Genomic DNA, 17,447 nt, shown 5'->3' on the forward strand with positions numbered 1-17,447 from the left:
ATCTTACCCATTCTGACTGGTGTGAGGTTGAATCTCAGAGTTGTTTTGATTTGCAATTCCCTGATGATCAAGAATGCAGAACATTTTTTCAGGTGCTTCTCTGCCATTCCGTATTCCTCAGGAGAGAATTCTTTGTTTAGCCATAAGCCCCATTTTTAATGGCATAATTTGATTTCTTGGAGTCCACCTTCTTCAGTTCTTTATATATGTTGGATATTAGCCCCTATCTGATTTAGGATAGGTAAAGATCATTTCTTAAACTGTTGGTGGCCTTTTTGTCTTATTGACAGTTCCTTACAGAAGCTTTGCAATTTTATGAGATCCCATTTATCAATTCTCAATCTTACGGCACAAGCCATTGCTGTTCTGTTTAGGAATGTTTCCCCCGTGCCCATATTTTCAAGGCTTTTCCCCACTTTCTCCTCAATAAGTTTCACTGTCTCAGGTTTTATGTGGAGTTCTTTAATGCACTTAGATTTGACCTTATTACAAGGAGATAGGAATGGATCAATTCGCATTCTTCTACATGATAACTGCCAGTTATGCCTGCACCACTTGTTGAAAATGCTGTCTTTTTTCCACTGGATGGTTTTAGCTCCCTTGTCTACGATTAGGTGACCATAGGTGTGTGGGTTCATTTCTGGGTCTTCAATTATATTCCATTGGTCTACTTGTCTGTCGCTGTACCAATACCATGCAGTTTTTATCACAATTGCTCTGTAGTAAAGCTTTAGGACAGGCATGGTGATTCCACCAGAGGTTCATTTATCCTTGAGAAGAGTTTTTGCTATCCTAGGCTTTTTATTATTCCAGATGAATCTGTCGATTGTCCTTTCTAATTCGTTGAAGAATTGAGTTGGAATTTTGATGGGGATTGCATTGAATCTGTAGATTGCTTTTGGCAAGATAGCCATTTTTACAATGTTGATCCTGCCAATCCATGAGCATGGGAGATCTTTCCATCTTCTGAGATCTTCTATAATTTCTTTCTTCAGAGACTTGAAGTTTTTATTATACAGATCTTTCACTTCCTTAGTTAGAGTCACGCCAAGATATTTTATATTATTTGTGACTATTGAGAAGGGTGTTGTTTCCCTAATTTCTTTCTCAGCCTGTTTATTCTTTGTGTAGAGAAAGGCCATTGACTTGTTTGAGTTAATTTTATATCCAGCTACTTCACCGAAGCTGTTTATCAGGTTTAGGAGTTCTCTGGTGGAATTTTTAGGGTCACTTATATATACTATCATATCATCTACAAAAAGTGATATTTTTCCTTCTTCCTTTCCAATATGTATCCCCTTGATCTCCTTTTGTTGTAGAATTGCTCTGGCTAGAACTTCAAATACCATGTTGAATAGGTAGGAAGAAAGTGGTCAGCATTGTCTAGTCCCTGATTTTAGTGGGATTGTTTCCAGCTTCTCTCCGATTACTGTGATGTTTGGCTACCAGTTTGCTGTAGATTGCTTTTATCATGTTTAGGTATGGGCCTTGAATTCCTGATCTTTCCAAGAGTTTTATCTTAAATGAGTGTTGGATTTTGTCAAATGCTTTCTCAGCATCTAATGAGATGATCATGTGGTTTTTGTCTTTGAGTTTGTTTATATATTGGATTACATTGGTGGATTTCCATATATTAAACCATCCCTGCATCCCTGGAATGAAACCTACTTGGTCAGGATGGATGATTGTTTTGATGTGTTCTTGGATTCGGTTAGCGAGAAATTTATTGAGGATTTTTGCATCGATATTCATAAGGGATATTGGTCTGAAGTTTCTTTCTTTGTTGAGTCTTTTTGTGGTTTAGGTATCAGAGTAATCGTGGCTTCATAGAATGAGTTGGGTAGAGTACCTTCTGTTTCTATTTTGTGGAATAGTTTGTGAAGAACTGGGATTAGATCTTCTTTGAAGGTCTGATAGAACTCTGCACTAAACCCATCTGGTCCTGGGCTTTTTTTGGTTGGGAGACTATTAATGACTGCTTCTATTTCTTTAGGGGATATAGGACTGTTTAGATCATTAACCTGATCTTGATTTAATTTCGATACCTGGTATCTGTCTAGAAACTTGTCCATTTCATCCAGGTTTTCCAGTTTTGTTGAGTATAGCCTTTTGTAGACGGATCTGATGGTGTTTTGGATTTCTTCAGGGTCTGTTGTTTTGTCTCCCTTTTCATTTCTGATTTTGTTAATTAGGATGCTTTCCCTGTGCCCTCTAGTGAGTCTGGCTAAGGGTTTATCTATCTTGTTGATTTTCTCAAAGAACCAGCTCCTTGATTGGTTGATTCTTTGAATAGTTCTTCTTGTTTCCACTTGGTTGATTTTGCCCCTAAGTTTATTTCCTGCTGTCTACTCCTCTTGGGTGAATTTGCTTCCTTTTGTTCTAGAGCTTTTGGGTGTGCTGTCAAGCTGCTAGTGTGTGCTCTCTCTAGTTTCTTTTGGGAAACACTCAGAGCTATGAGTCCTCTTAGAAATGCTTTCATTGTGTACCATGAGTTTGGGTATGTTGTGGCTTCATTTTCATTAAACGTTAAAAAGTTTTTAATTTCTTTCTTTATTCCTTCCTTGACCAAGGTATCATTGAGAAGAGTGTTGTTCAGTTTCCATGTGAATGTTGGCTTTCTATTATTTATGTTATTATTGAAGATCAGCCTTAGTCCATGGTGATCTGATAGGATGCATGGGACAATTTCAGTATTTTTGTATCTGTTGAGGCCTGTTTTGTGACCAATTATATGATCAATTTTGGAGAAAGTACCATGAGGTGCTGAGAAGATGATATATCCTTTTGTTTTAGGATAAAATGTACTGTAGATATCTGTTAAATCCATTTGTTTCATAACTTCTGTTAGTTTCACTGCTTCCCTGTTTAGTTTCTGTTTCCACCATCTGTGCATTGATGAAAGTGGAGTATTGAAATCTCTCACTATTATTGTGTGAGGTCCAATGTGTGCTTTGAGCTTTACTAAAGTTTCTTTAATGAATGTGGCTACCCTTGCATTTGAAGCATAGATATTCAGAATTGAGAGTTCCTCGTGGTACATTTTACCTTTGATGAGTATGAAGTGCCCCTCCTTGTCTTTTTTGATAACTTTGGGTGGAAGTTGATTTTATTAATTATTAGAATGGCTACTCCAACTTGTTTCTTCAGACCATTTGCTTGGAAAATTGTTTTCCAGACTTTCATTCTGAGGTAGTGTCTGTCCTTTTCCCTGAGGTGGGTTTCCTGTAAGAAACAGAATGTTGCGTCCTGTTTGTGTAGCCAGTCTGTTAGTCTATGTCTTTTTATTGGGGAATTGGGTCCATTGGTATTAAGAGATATTAAGGAAAAGTAATTGTTGCTTCCTATTATTTTTGTTGTTAGAGTTGGCATTCTGTTCTTGTGGCAGTCTTCTTTTAGTTTTGTTGAAGGATTACTTTCTTTCGTTTGCTAGGGTGTGGTTTCTGTCCTTGTACTGGATTTTTTTCTGTTATTATCCTTTGAAGGGCTGGATTCGTGGAAAGATAATATGTTAATTTGGTTTTGTCATGGAATACTTTGGTTTCTCCATCTATGGTAATTGAGAGTTTGGCTGGGTATAGTAGCCTGGGCTGGCATTTGTGTTCTCTTAGTGTCTGTATAACATCTGTCCAGGATCTTCTGGCTTTCATAGTCTCTGGTGAAAAATCTGGTGTAATTCTGATAGGCCTGCTTTTATATGTTACTTGACCTTTTTCACTTACTGCTTTTAATATTCTCTTTTCATTTAGTGCATTTGTTGTTCTGATTATTATCTGTTGAGAGGAATTTCTTTTCTGGTCCAGTCTACTTGGAGTTCTGTAGGCTTCTTGTATGTTCATGGGCATCTCTTTCTTTAGGTATGGGAAGTTTTCTTCTATAATTTTGTTGAAGATATTTGCTGGCCCTTTAAGTTGAAAATCTTCATACTCATCTACTCCTATTATCCATAGGTTTGGTCTTCTCATTGTGTCCTGGATTTCCTGGATTTTTGAGTTAGGATCTTTTTGCATTTTGCATTTTCTTTGATTGTTGTGCCCATGTTCTGTATGGAATCTTCTGCACCTGAGATTCTCTCTTACATCTCTCGTGTTCTGTTGCTGATGTTTGCATCTATGGTTTCTGATTTCTTTCCTAGGGTTTCTATCTCCATCATTGCCTCACTTTGGGTTTTCTTCATTGTGTCTATTTCCCTTTTTAGGCCTAGTATGGTTTTGTTCATTTTTACCACCATTTGGATGTATTTTCTTGTTTTTCTTTAAGGACTTCTATCTGCTTGATTATGTTTTCCTGTTTTTCTTTAAGGACTTTTAACTAGCAGTGTTCTCCTGTATTTCTTTAAGTGAGTTATTAAAGTCCTTCTTGATGTCCTCTACCATCATCATGAGATATGCTTTTAAATCCGGGTCTAGCTTTTCGGGTGTATTGGGTTGCCCAGGACTGGGTGAGTTGGGAGTGCTGTGTTCTGATGATGTGAGTGGTCTCGGTTTCTGTTAGTAAGATTCTTATGTTTGCCTTTCGCCATCTGGTAATCTCTGGAGTTAGTTGTTATAGTTGTCTCTGTTTAGAGCTTGTTCCTCTCCTGATTCTGTTAACTTCTATCAGCAGACCTGGGAGAATAGCTCTCTCCTGAGTTTCCATGGTCAGAGCACTCTCAGCAGGCAAGCTCTCCTCTTGCAGGGAAGGTGCACAAATATCTGGAGTTTGGGCCTGCCTCCTGGCAGAAGATGAAGGCCCGAAACAGGGCCTATCCCAGAAGCTGTGTGGCTTCAGCCTGTCCCAGAAGCTATTAGCATCTATAGTCCACACTCTCACCTGCGCAGATTAGTTTCGGAGGGATCCGGGAACCAAGATGGCTCCCCCAGGTCCTCCTGCCAAGATGAGCTTTCTGATAAAGCTCACCTAATGTGTGGTCTTACAGATACCTCTAGAAAAGAAAACACTTTGTAAATTTGTCTTCCAATTCTTTATTTCAGGAAACTGTATATAGTGCTGAACTGGAGTCAAACTTTCCAAACTTTACCAAGCAGCTCTACTAGCTTCTAGGTCTAGGGCTGGGAAGGTAGAAGGGAACAAAAGGAACATAATAATACTGTCCCAGTTTCAACTTTAAAAGGCCAAGTAAAAAGTTTAATTTTAACTAAAAACATTCAATTTGCCTATATGATAAGATATTAAACCTATAACTCAAAGTATTCAGAGACTATAAAAGTGGTATCAAAACACAAAGCCATGCTGCCCTCCAATGGTTCAGGGTAAATAGCTTCACCTGTGTTATTCCAGGAAAATGGTAACAAGCACAACTTTAGTATTCTGTAAATAGAAATATTAAATGCCAGAGAAAAGAAATTTGAATTATTTGTGTGCCCAAGCTCAAAGGTGAGCTCTGACTGCTTTCTCCATATCAGCATTCTTTGCTTACGGCAGACTTCACATCACGTTTGTTTATGAACACTTAACACACCAATCACAGCATACTCGTGTGTGCGCTGGACCCTCTTTCCCAGCTCAACTTTTCAACTGAATGCATTCCTGTTCTCATTCATACTGCACAGCAGTCTTCCCTACTGGCACACTTACTGAATTAGTTTTAAATGAACTAAATGGCTATGTATGATGAATCTATTTCTTACCACAATATTTCTGAGATTAGCAACCTTTTTCAAAGGGCCAGGACATACAAACCCTGCTATAACTATCCAAATGTACCAGAGTAGCACAAAAGCAATAGACAACACCCAAACAAGAAGCCATGGCTACATCCCAATCAAACATACACTAAAATGTCAATGTCACCTAGCTTCATGAACTGTATCTTTCTTCTTTTAATATTTTTCCAGCTTGAAAATGAAAAAAACTATTCCTAATTTGCAGGCAACACACACACACAAAAAAAAAGTAAGCCATATCTGGGACCATGGGCCCCAGTGTGGCAACCTCTGTTCTTTTCTATTCCATTTATTTATTATTCTTTTCTGTTCTATTGCTCTATATCTCTGTCAACATTCCAATATCTACTGATTTAATCATGTAGGGTTTTTGTTGTTGCTGTTTAGGTTTTCTTCCTCCAAACATGATCTCTTAAAGCCTGGGTTGGCCTCAAACTCACTAGGTAGCTGATCATGATCTTGAACTTCTGATCCTCCTGCATCCCTTCCACTTCCCAGATGCAAGTACCAGATTGGTGGTGTTGCTGATTGGATCCAGGACCCTAGTATGCTAGGCAAGCATTCGACCAACCAAACTGTATCCCAGACCTCAAAACAGATTTTAACAAGTAGTAAAGTCAGATACTGTGAGCCCTCACACTCTGTTCCTCTCACTTTCCTTGTTTACTAGCAGCCTTTTGCACATCTACAAAATGCTATGTTACAGCTAGGATTTTCGTGGAAGCTGTACTTCACCTCATGTTAACTTCTGGAGAGTGATCATCTTAGTCAGGAAGAGTCGTCCTTAGTAGGAGCAATTGTGTTATAGCTTTCAACACACACATTGTGTACTTATTTTGTTAATTTGACTTACAAATACAACATTTTACATGATTATAACTGCCCAGTTGTTCATGATTACGAAGCAGAACTACCATTGAGTTTTCTAGTATACTGACTTTGTATCATGTGAGCGTACTAAAAACTCCCTTACTCTAATAGCTCTTGGTTTTCATATCTTAGAACTTTCTACACTCAAAATTGGTTTTTACAGACAGAAATAGCTTTACTTCTTTTCTAATATTTCTCTCCATTTATTTCTTACTTTATTTATATACAAGAGTTCAAGTACCACTGAAATTGAAGTGATAACAGCACATGCCAGTGTCTTGGTCCTGACTGTACAAGGAATGTATCTAGTCCAGCACTTTTCAACCTGTGGGTTACAACCACTTGGGCATCCAAGAGCCCTTTCACAGGAGTCACCTAAAATTATTATAAAACACATTATTACAATTTGTAACAGTAGCAAAATTACAGTCATGAAATGTCAATAAGTAACATTTTCATGGTTGGGGGTCACAACATAAGGAACTGTATTGAAGGGTCACAACATTGGGGAGATTGAGAACAACTAATCTAGGCATCTGAAGATGATCTCAACACGCCCCTATCTTCCATCCCCAGATTGCTAAATTTATAGCCTGAACAACTGCTAGCTTATCAAATGCTTTTTCCTCTTCTAATGAAATGTTCATATAGTTTTTCTCCGTTTAATTAATACAGTTGATTATTTTTATTACCATACTAATCTTTTTTTCCCAAAACAAGTTTCATTTAATTGTGGTATATTACAGTAGCTAAATTTACATTGCTAATATTTCCTTAAAGATGTTTGTTACTATCTGTGGCCATAAGGGTTATTAAGGTCATTCTTCTTCATTCTTGCTTTGGCCATGTATTCAGATTCTCTTCTCTGGCTTACCAGTATTTTTAGAAGGTAGTGTATTTTAAGTGTGTCTCAGTTATTTAGATTTATTTCTCTTCATTAAGAAGAGTCTAAGCCAGGCGTGGTGGCACCTTTAATCCCAGCCCTCAGAAGGCAGAGGCAGGCCAACCTGGTCTACAGAGTGAGTCCCAGGACAGCCAGGGCTACACAGAGAAACCCTGTCTCGAAAAATGAAACAAACAAACAAAAAAAAGAGTCTAACACTGCAGACCCACGAAAAGACATGAGAAAAAGCCTTTTAAATGTACTTTTCAGTTTTCTTTCACCTCTATATCTATTTTATTGGGTGTTATCCTTACAAAGAAAATGGCCTTTATGTGTAAGACATGATAAATGAAAGGAATATACTCCCCAAACCAAGGAATACAGTATAGCAAATGTAACGTCATCTCTAACTGCTAAAAAACAGTTGTGCTTTTCACCACCTTCATGCTTATTCCTTTTATCCAAAAATACTTTAGCGCTGTTTACCTGACTTTTTTCCATATTAAATCATATGAAATCAGAATATCAATAAGTCAAAACATGGTTGAATGCTGGTCATTTTAAGCTTTCATTTGTTAGTCCCTGACCTTGAAATAGGGACTAAAGAAAACACTAAATCTTGTGCCCCAGATCCCTCAGAGACCAGTCTGCTCAGGCGTGAGTGCGAACTGCAGAAGTGACACAGCTTCTGGGACAGACCCTGTTTTGGGCTCCAGACATCTGGGCATCTTCCCTGCCAGAGGAGAGGTGTCTGCCTGGTAGGACTCTGACTGCTAAAGCAGGAGAGTGAGCCATGTTGTGTCCTGGGTCCCTCAAAGACCAGTCTGCACAGGTCAGCTCTCGGACCAAGGAGGATGAGCAAGCGAACTGAGAAGTGACACAGCTTCTGGGACAGACCCCATTTTGGGCTCCAGACATCTGGGTACCTTTCCCCGCTAGAGGAGAGGTGTCTGCCTGGGAGGACTCTGACCTCCAGAGCAGATGAGAGCCATCTTGTGTCCCGGGGCCCTCGGAGACCAGTATATGCAGGTGAGCTTGCAGACTGCAGAGGCAACCAATCTTCTGGGACAGGCCCTATTTTGGGCCTTCATCTTTAGCCAGGAGGCAGGTCTGAACGCCAGACCTCTGTGCACCTTCCCTGCAAGAGGAGAGCTTGCCTGAAGAGAGTACTCTGACCACTGAGACTCAGGAGAGAGCTGGACTCCCAGGACTGCTGACATAGACTAAAAGAATCACAGGAAAAACAAGCTCCAACCAGAGACATCTATAACAACTAATGCCAGAAACTGCCAGATGGCGAAAGGCAAACGTAAGAGAAACCAAGACCACTCACGATCATCAGAACCCAGCACTCCCACCTCAGCCAGTCCTGCATAGCTGAACACACCTGAAAAGCAAGACTCAGATTTAAAATCATATCTCATGATGCTAGTAGAGGACTTTAAGAAGGGCATTAATAACTCACTTAAAGAAATACAGGAGAACACTGCTAAAAAGGTAGAAGTCCTTAAATAATTACAAGAAAACACAACCAAACAGGTGATGGAATTGAACAAAACCATCCAAGACCTAAAAAGAGAAGTAGAAACAATAAAGAAAACCCAAAGGGAGACAACTCTGGAGATAGAAACCCTAGAAAAGAAATCTGAAACCATAGATGCAAGCATCAGCAACAGAATACAAGAGATGGAAGAGAGAATCTCAGATGCAGAAGATTCCATAGAGAACATTGGCTCAACAATCAAAGAAAATGAAAAATGCAAAAAGATCCTAACTCAAAACATCCAGGAAATCCAGTACACAACCAAACCTACGGATAATTGGAGTAAATGAGTATGAAGATTTTCAACTTAAAGGGCCAGCAAATATCTTCAACAAAATTAAAGAAGAAAACTTCCCATACCTAAAGAAAGAGATGCCCATGAACATACAAGAAGCCTACAGAACTCCAAATAGACTGGACCAGAAAAGAAATTCCTCCTGACACATAATAATCAGAACAACAAATGCACTAAATAAAGATAGAATATTAAAAGCAGCAAGGGAAAAAGGTCAAGTAACATATAAAGTCAGGCCTATTAGAATTACACCAGACTTCTCACCAGAGAATATGAAAGCCAGAAGATCCCAGACAGATGTCATACAGTCCCTAAGAGAATACAAATGCCAGTCCAGGCTACTATTGACACTATTGCATATGGTAGCAAGATTTTGCTGAAGGGACCCTGACATAGCTGTCTCGTATGAGGCTATGCCAGTGCCTGGCAAATACAGAAGTGGATGCTCACAGTCATCTATAGGATGGAACACAGGGCCCCCAATGGAGAAGCTAGAGAAAGTACCTAAGGAGCTGAAGGGGTCTGCAACCGGATAGGTGGAACAACAATATGAACTTACCAGTACCCCCAGAGCTCGTGTCTCTAGCCTACATATGTAGCAGAAGATGGCCTAGTCCATCATTGTTGGGAAGAGAGGGCCCTAGGTCTTGCAAACTTTATATGCCCCAGTACAGAGGAACGCCAGGGCCAAGAAGTGGGAGTGGGTGGGTAGGGGAACAGGGTTGGGGGAGGGAATAGGGAACTTTTGGGATAGCATTTGAAATGTAAATAAAGAAAATATCTAATAAAAAAGTTACCTTTTAACTAGATAATCACTGTAAAAGTAGACTTCAAATATAAAGGGATTGTCTTAAGGTTAAAATAATAATAAAACATAAAAAGTAAAAATAAAACAAAACAAAAAAAAAACCACACTAGTCTCTACATTTTGGCAGTACACAAGCACCACCTAGTGGCTGAAATCAAAACGGTATCTTTCACCTTCCCCACTCCAAGTCTACTGTACAAACTACTGTCACTTATTAGGCAAAAGAGTGGGTTTCTTTGAAAAGAAAGTCTGGCAAAGAAAAAACACAAGGGCAAGAAAAAGAGATGGAATCAAGGAAGGTCAAGCGCTGTATCCAGCTAGCCTTAGGGTCTGCCTAACAGATGCCCCAGCTATGTGGGGCAAAACCCCATTCTCAAGTAGCACAATCTAAGTGGGAGATATTTCAAAATCTGTGTCAGAAGGACAAGGGGCTGAAAGGCCTCCTGCCAATCAATAATAACTTTTCATTTGTAAATAGACAATACTGATCAACTGTTAATAGGATGCCTAGTTTAACTCATTCTATTCTTTTCTACATAATTTATTTATAAAAAGATGGCAGAATGGGGCCAGCTAGATTGAGCAGCAAGCAAAAGTGCTGCTGCCAATCAAGCCTGATGGCCTGAGTCTGCTTCCCAAGCACACAGAAGAGGAGAGCAATGGCTCCTGTATGCTATCCTCTGACCTCCATGCATTCATGATGGCATAACTGTAACACACCTCACACACACACACACACACACACACACACACACACACACACATTTGAAAAGAAAACATTTTACAGATGACATGCAGAAATACATGTACTGTGAATAAAGAGACCGTGAGTTAAAGGTATGGTACCTGGCCTGCTATGCTAGTGGAAGACATGCCTTTTGAAAGTGGGGCCTCTATGGAAGTAGTCCAGTCAATATGAAGGTGTGCCACTGAAAGGGGTACTGAGGGGCTAGAGAGATGTCTCTGTGGTTATGAGCATTTGTTCCCAATTCCCACACGGCAGGTCACAACTATCTGTAACTCTAGTTCCAGAGGATCTAATGCCTGTCCTCTTTCAACCTCCTTGGACACCAGGCATATTCATGGTGTACAGAAATACCTATAGACAAAACACTCATACACAGAAAAGAATAAAGGAAATGTAAAACTCCATCTTTGATACTATAAAAGGAGTGTGAACTCAGACTGTCCGTCTTTCTGTCTTTGCACCTAACATCTGAAGTGAATGGCTTCTTCTACCATGGCCTCCCAGGAAGATGCTCTGCTCACCACAGGTGCAGCGGCAGTAAGGTCCAATCACCAGGGTTGTACACATCCAAACTTGGAAGCCTGAAGCCTTGTGTGTCAGAATGTACCTGTAACGAGGACTTAAGAGGTAATGCAGGAGGATTAGGAATTCAAAGCTAACCTCGGCTACACTATGAGCTTCTGTAGAAGACTCAGTCTAAAAATGTTAAAGGAAAAAGGATTACCCTTCCCGTTTTTACAACAAGGTCTTCTTACTTTGTTGCTCAAGTTAGCCTCAAATTTATGTTATCCTTCTGTCTCAGCCTGTCAAATGGGGAAATGCTAGGCTTACAAGCAAAAGCCCCGTGCCCAGCTGACTATTTTGTCACAGTAATAGATAATTAACACATGCATAAGCTGTTCTCCAACCTTCCCTTAGCTGTCCAGTCTCTTGACACAATACAACATTTTTTATCTACAAATACGAATATCCCAGGTTACACGCACACATGCATGTAGGCTAAGCACATCTACTCACAGTTTGTCATTTGGATGTTAAGTGCTTTCTATTTGTGGAATATCAACTAGGGCCTCAGACAAAGAGAAAAACACCACAAGATGCAGCTACAACCAAGCATCCTGGGTGTTAACAGGAGACAAGTACTTCAGAATCCCCCCTGTATCACAAAGTTGTACAAGAATAAACCTCTCCATTTATAAAACAGAACAGAGGAAAATAACATTCTGCTTAGGCCTCTATATAAGCTCAAGCAGAAAAGCCAACAGCAAAGAACAAAGAAAACAACAGCTAATTACTATTTATATTATCTTAAGTAGGAAATGAGGTAAGTTTTCAAGAGTATCCCTAAGTGATGTTTCTTGGACTTAACCTCTCAGTTCCTGGTTTAAGCAGATACCAGTTAATCTGGAATCTGCCAAGAAGTAAGCTGCCTCCAATCTTGTGCTCCACATCTCCGGAATAGATTCTAGCTTAAGCTGTCATCAGCAAATTCAGGTCACACATGAAATCATACCTTTTAGAGATTACTGAGCAATGCTGCCTTTCTAAGGAGGCTTTCCAGCTGAAACTGGCATGGCAGCTTGAAGTGAGCTCTTGGAGTCTTTTACCCTCTTTGTTATCAGCAGAAAACCATAAAGAATGCAAAAATATAAAGGGAAAGAACTCCTGATATGAGGAGACATTTGGAGAACATGTAGGTACAAGTCCTGCTCCCCCATGGAATACACAAATCAGATCTCAGAATTAGAAATGAGAGGAAAATATTAACATTTCTTAACATGTAGAAAAGTGAGTAAACCAAATTACATCCCATGACCCTGGACCCTTGGCCCTCCTGCCACCTCTGTTCGCCCTGGTGCCTGTGTTCCAGACACAATCTACACAGTCAAGGCAGCCAAGAGCCCCAGACACAGTCTACACAGCCAAGGCAGTCAAGAGCAGGCGTCCTCCTCCCTGCTTTCGTTCACATGGTTTTTTATTTGTCCTCCCCCTTCCTCCCCCGTTTCTTTCCATCTGTCAAGTGCACCTCCTCAGTGACTGCGCCCCTCTTACCCAGTGCCTCTTCCTCTAGAACATGAACACATAAGCACCAGGATTGCTCTCTGATAATTCATCGCTTTAGTGCCAGATTGCTTTATTTGAAAATAATAAATTCACTAGTCAAAATTTTAGTAAGCAACCAGGGATTAAAAAAATATAAAAGAAATCGTATTAAAACAAAACTGTTGTCATGAATGTCACTCAATACATTACAAGTGTCTTAACCTGGGCCCTGTGGAGATCAGGGTAGACCTCCTCAAAGGCACTGTGGAGATCAGGATAGACCTTCCTCAAAGGCACTGTGGAGATCAGGGTAGACCTTCCTCAAAGGCACTGTGGAGATCAGGGTAGACCTTCCTCAATGGCACTGTGGAGATCAGGGTAGACCTTCCTCAAAGGCACTGTGGTGATCAGGGTAGTCCTTTCTCAAAGGTCAAATCAGGATAGACCTTCCTCAAAGGTCAAACAGGATAGACCTCCTCAAAGGTCAAATCCAGAACTGTAGACACCATTCCTATGTGGACCTAAAGTACTGTCAATCAAAAAGCCACAGACACCTGCACACTCATGTTTACTGCCCCATTATTCACAATAACAAAATATAGATCCAACTGGAAGAGAAAACGTGGTGCATATACATAATGGAGTTTTACTCACCAAAAAGATGAACAAACCTTAACCTTTTACAGGAAAATGGAACAAGAGATCATCATGTTACACAATATAAGCTAGACTCACAAAGACATATACCATGTTTACTCTCATGCAGAATCTGTATTTTTTTTTAAAAAAGGAAAAAATACAGACAGGGTACTCTTTGGGAAAAGAAATGGAGTCAGAAGGAGGGGAAAGAAGAAAGGATAGTGATTAAATTATATACAGCTATAAAATATAATAAATCTGTTGTTTTGCATAATTAGCATACTTTGCAAATGACCTATTTTGAAAAGAGAAAAAATATGAGTTAGGTATTGGGATGCCAGCCTGGACTACACAGAGTCAGCCTAGATAAGATTGAAGAACTCTCTCCACCTTCTCCCCCAAATCAGATAAATAAAAAAAAAAAGTGGGGAAATTAAAAATGAAACATATTACATGTATAAAATGGACTGTGTGCTCTTTGCTTGTTTCTACTATACTGAAGCAGTAGCTAGCTCTAAGGGTGCCAGGGAACCACCGACCTAAAGGAAGAGCAACGGCACATAGTATGAAAAAGGATAGGGTAAGGCTGTACTGCACACTCTGAGCTGAGAGCCAGGAAGCCTACTGGGGATGCCACAGTGAAAAGAGAGACACTGAGAAAGGGATAGGGCTGGAGAGGTGGAAAATGCCTGGCACGACAGACAGGCTGAGGGTATTAGCCAAGCTAGAAGGGGGATGGGAAGTACTCTGAAAGCATCCCCTAAGTGGGGACTAAATCAGAAATCATCCCATACAGGCCAACTCCAGGAAAGTAAGAAGACCACACAGAGCAGCTATCAAAGGACATAACCTTCCAATGAGACGTAAGGGCTTCCTAGCATAAAGTAAGACACGCTGAAGAGAAGGAGGAGGAGGAGGAGGAGGAGGAGGAGGAGACACAGGAAGCCGGAGAGGCTAGACAGGAGTTATTTACTTAACAGTAACTCCTAAAAGAAGTAATCAGAATTCAAACAGTACCATTTTAAATGGAAACCGTTAATTTCTACTACCAAACAAGGCACTACAAAGCATTAAGTTATATATAAACTAAATGATTATATTCTCTATACATCTGATTAGCAGTAAGTGTATTACAAATACCTGATCACGTATCAAAGTTCTTATATATAATAATGAAATTGTAGGCCAGGTAGTAGTTGACCATACCTTTAATATAAGCACTCAAGAGACAGAGGTAGGTGGATCTCTGTGAATTCAAGACCAGCCTGGTCTACAGATCGAGTTCTAGGACAGCCAGGACTACACAGAGAAACCCTGTCTCAAAACAAAACAAAACACAAAAGAAGGTGGAGGAGGGCAAGGAGGAGGAAGAAAAAATTGTTTTTAAATATCAATATCAAAAGCTAATAAAATTATAACAAGACACAAAGTTAAAAGGCAAACTATAGGCAGAAAAATTACAAACAAAATAGACTGAATGTTAATAATGTTAACACAAACATTTGAAAACTCGTCAGGAAATGCAATAAAAATAAATTAAAACAGATAAATAAAAAGATAGCTAGTAAACACCTGAGAACAGCCTGCTTGGGAGCAGTCAGCATCACAGAAAGCCTTAAAGGTCACTTTGTAACTTCCAAGCAAAGCAACGTATTTCAAATTCAGAGCTGTAAAAATAGAAAATGCATTCTCGTATGCTATAAAAATGAAAACCAACTTTTTCATAGTATTCATCCTCTGTACTTGGCTTTCTTCTATGTCCTAGACATTGCAAACATATAGAAGGGTATGTAGAATATTGAAAATTTCTTACTGTGACAATCCAAAAATAAATATTTCCGAATTTAGCCGGGCGTGGTGGCGCACGCCTTTAATCCCAGCACTCGGGAGGCAGAGGCAGGCAGATTTCTGAGTTCGAGGCCAGCCTGGTCTACAGAGTGAGTGCCAGGACAGCCAGGGCTACACAGAGAAACCCTGTCTCGAAAACCAAAAAAAAAAAAAAAAAAAAAAAAAATATTTCCGAATTTACAGAATGACTTTAGAACATTTCTTTAAAAAAATGAAAATTGCCAAATCCAATTAAAACTCAAGATTTTTTCCTTCAGTGGAAATTATTAAAATTAGTAGATATCTTGGTAACCTGTCTTTTAATGAAAAATTAGAACAAAATTGTAATATGGTTGAATAATATATTATTCTTAATTGTAATTTTCCTCCTGTAGTGATCTACATCTAGGAAATAACAGAGCTATAAACAATATTTGTAAATAAACATAACAAACCTATTTCTATGATGCTATTTATGTAGGGTATGTATGTGTCTATAATCCCAGGGAAGGAGGTAGACACCAGCTCAGGTGTCAGAACAATGTACACAGTTGAAAATACACCTTGCCCAGATGAGGCCATCTATAGCCAGCTCTAAAAGGCTCTAAAAGAATAATTATATGTCACATGGTCACTACGCTGGGTGAAAAAAGTACCATATCGCACACACAGATTAAACAAATTAAGAATCAGCCATACTGTTCAACAATTAAGAAAGAGAGAACCCAGATATAAGCAGTATTAACAAATTTCAAAACAGAGCAAGAAAACTATCAGTCACAGTAAAAGAAGCCAGAGAGATTATGTGCAGCACATATTTATATGACAGAGCTAATCTGTGGCAAGAGATTGAAGATTACTTCTGGAAAGGGGTGTGTTGTGAGCATGGAAATCTAAGGAAACCCTGCCATGATGGCAAATACATCAAGACACAGTTACGTTAAAAGTCAGTGAAGAGAGAACAGATGCATACATACATGAGGTCATCAAGATATACACTGATGATCTGTGCATTTTATTGTACATATATACATGTATTACAGAACAACTCAATTTCCATTAAATATGTTTATACACAAAGAATAATTTAAAGTAAATCAAAATATTTACAGTAGCGAGCTCTAGGATGGCAAGATATTTCTATTTCTTTACCATCTAGCATTTCCTACATTTCCTATGATTAGTTTTGTATAAGTTTTACAATAAGGATTGTGGTGGTTTGAATAAAAATGACCCCCATAGGTCTATAGGGAAAAGGCACCATTAAGAGGAGTGGCCTGTTGGAGTAAGTTGCTGGAGGAACCATATTACTGACTCTCCCTGCTGCCTGTGGATCAAGATGTAGAAGTCTCGGCTACCTCTCCAGCACCAAGTCTGCCTGCATTCTGCTATACTTCCCACCATGACGACAATGGACTGAATCTCTGAACTGTAAGCCAGCCTCAATTAATGCTTCTCTTTATAAGAGTGGCTGTGGTCATGGTGACTCTTCACAGCAATAGAACCCCTCACAAAAACAGAGATCCTGTTTTTATTTTGAAATTTCTACACTCTTGTAAAGTTACACTTGAACTATCACAACTGTGCCATATGTAACAAAGACTTAGTAAAGCCTCTCCAGAGAAGTTGCTATAAATCACAAAAATGCAAGGCCATTAATGTAGTCATCAAGTCAGGAAAGGCAGACACCAAGTATACTGTGGTGAGGGGGTGAGAATGCTGCATGGCGGGTCCTGAGGCTTGCGTACATTAGCAAAGAAAGTTTCTGAGGCTACAGAGTTTTGTTTCTGTTCTGCCTTTAACTTCCAATACACTTGGTGAGTCTGGTTTATCTAAATTCCCCAAAATGCCCAAGGTCAATTGTGTTCACAATGCAAATATCCTTAGAATGTCAAAAACTTCTGCAATATGCATAAAATAGTAAATAAGAACAAAGCCAAAGAAGACATACAAACCTCTGATTGTACATGCCCCGGAAGTTGTAGTTAGCTCTATAATTTGGGAATGGCTTTGGATCTAATGGCCTGTAGATGGCAGGCTCTCCCCTTTTCATAGCGAGCCCATTCAGTTCCACAGTTGGAGTTATACTACCTGTTTAAAAACATTAGAGATACACAGGTGAAACATT

The 17,447-nt window shown here is 39.4% G+C and overlaps 1 protein-coding gene across 8 annotated transcripts in view; it reads right to left on the bottom strand.

Moving 5' to 3' along the window:
• Stau2 (staufen double-stranded RNA binding protein 2) overlaps positions 1–17,447 on the bottom strand; it is a 316,808-nt gene that overhangs the window by 223,032 nt on the left and 76,329 nt on the right. For all 8 annotated transcript variants that reach the window (XM_029474171.2, XM_085835774.1, XM_029474170.2 and 5 more), the window contains one exon: positions 17,275–17,410. In XM_029474171.2, the coding sequence (XP_029330031.1) occupies positions 17,275–17,372 (98 nt within the window). In that variant the 5' untranslated portion in view covers positions 17,373–17,410. The remainder of the gene's footprint in view (positions 1–17,274; positions 17,411–17,447) is intronic.

The sequence above is a fragment of the Mus caroli genome, unplaced genomic scaffold, assembly GCF_978045245.1.
Source record: "Mus caroli unplaced genomic scaffold, Mus_caroli_1 scaffold_1, whole genome shotgun sequence".
NCBI lineage: Eukaryota > Metazoa > Chordata > Mammalia > Rodentia > Muridae > Mus > Mus caroli.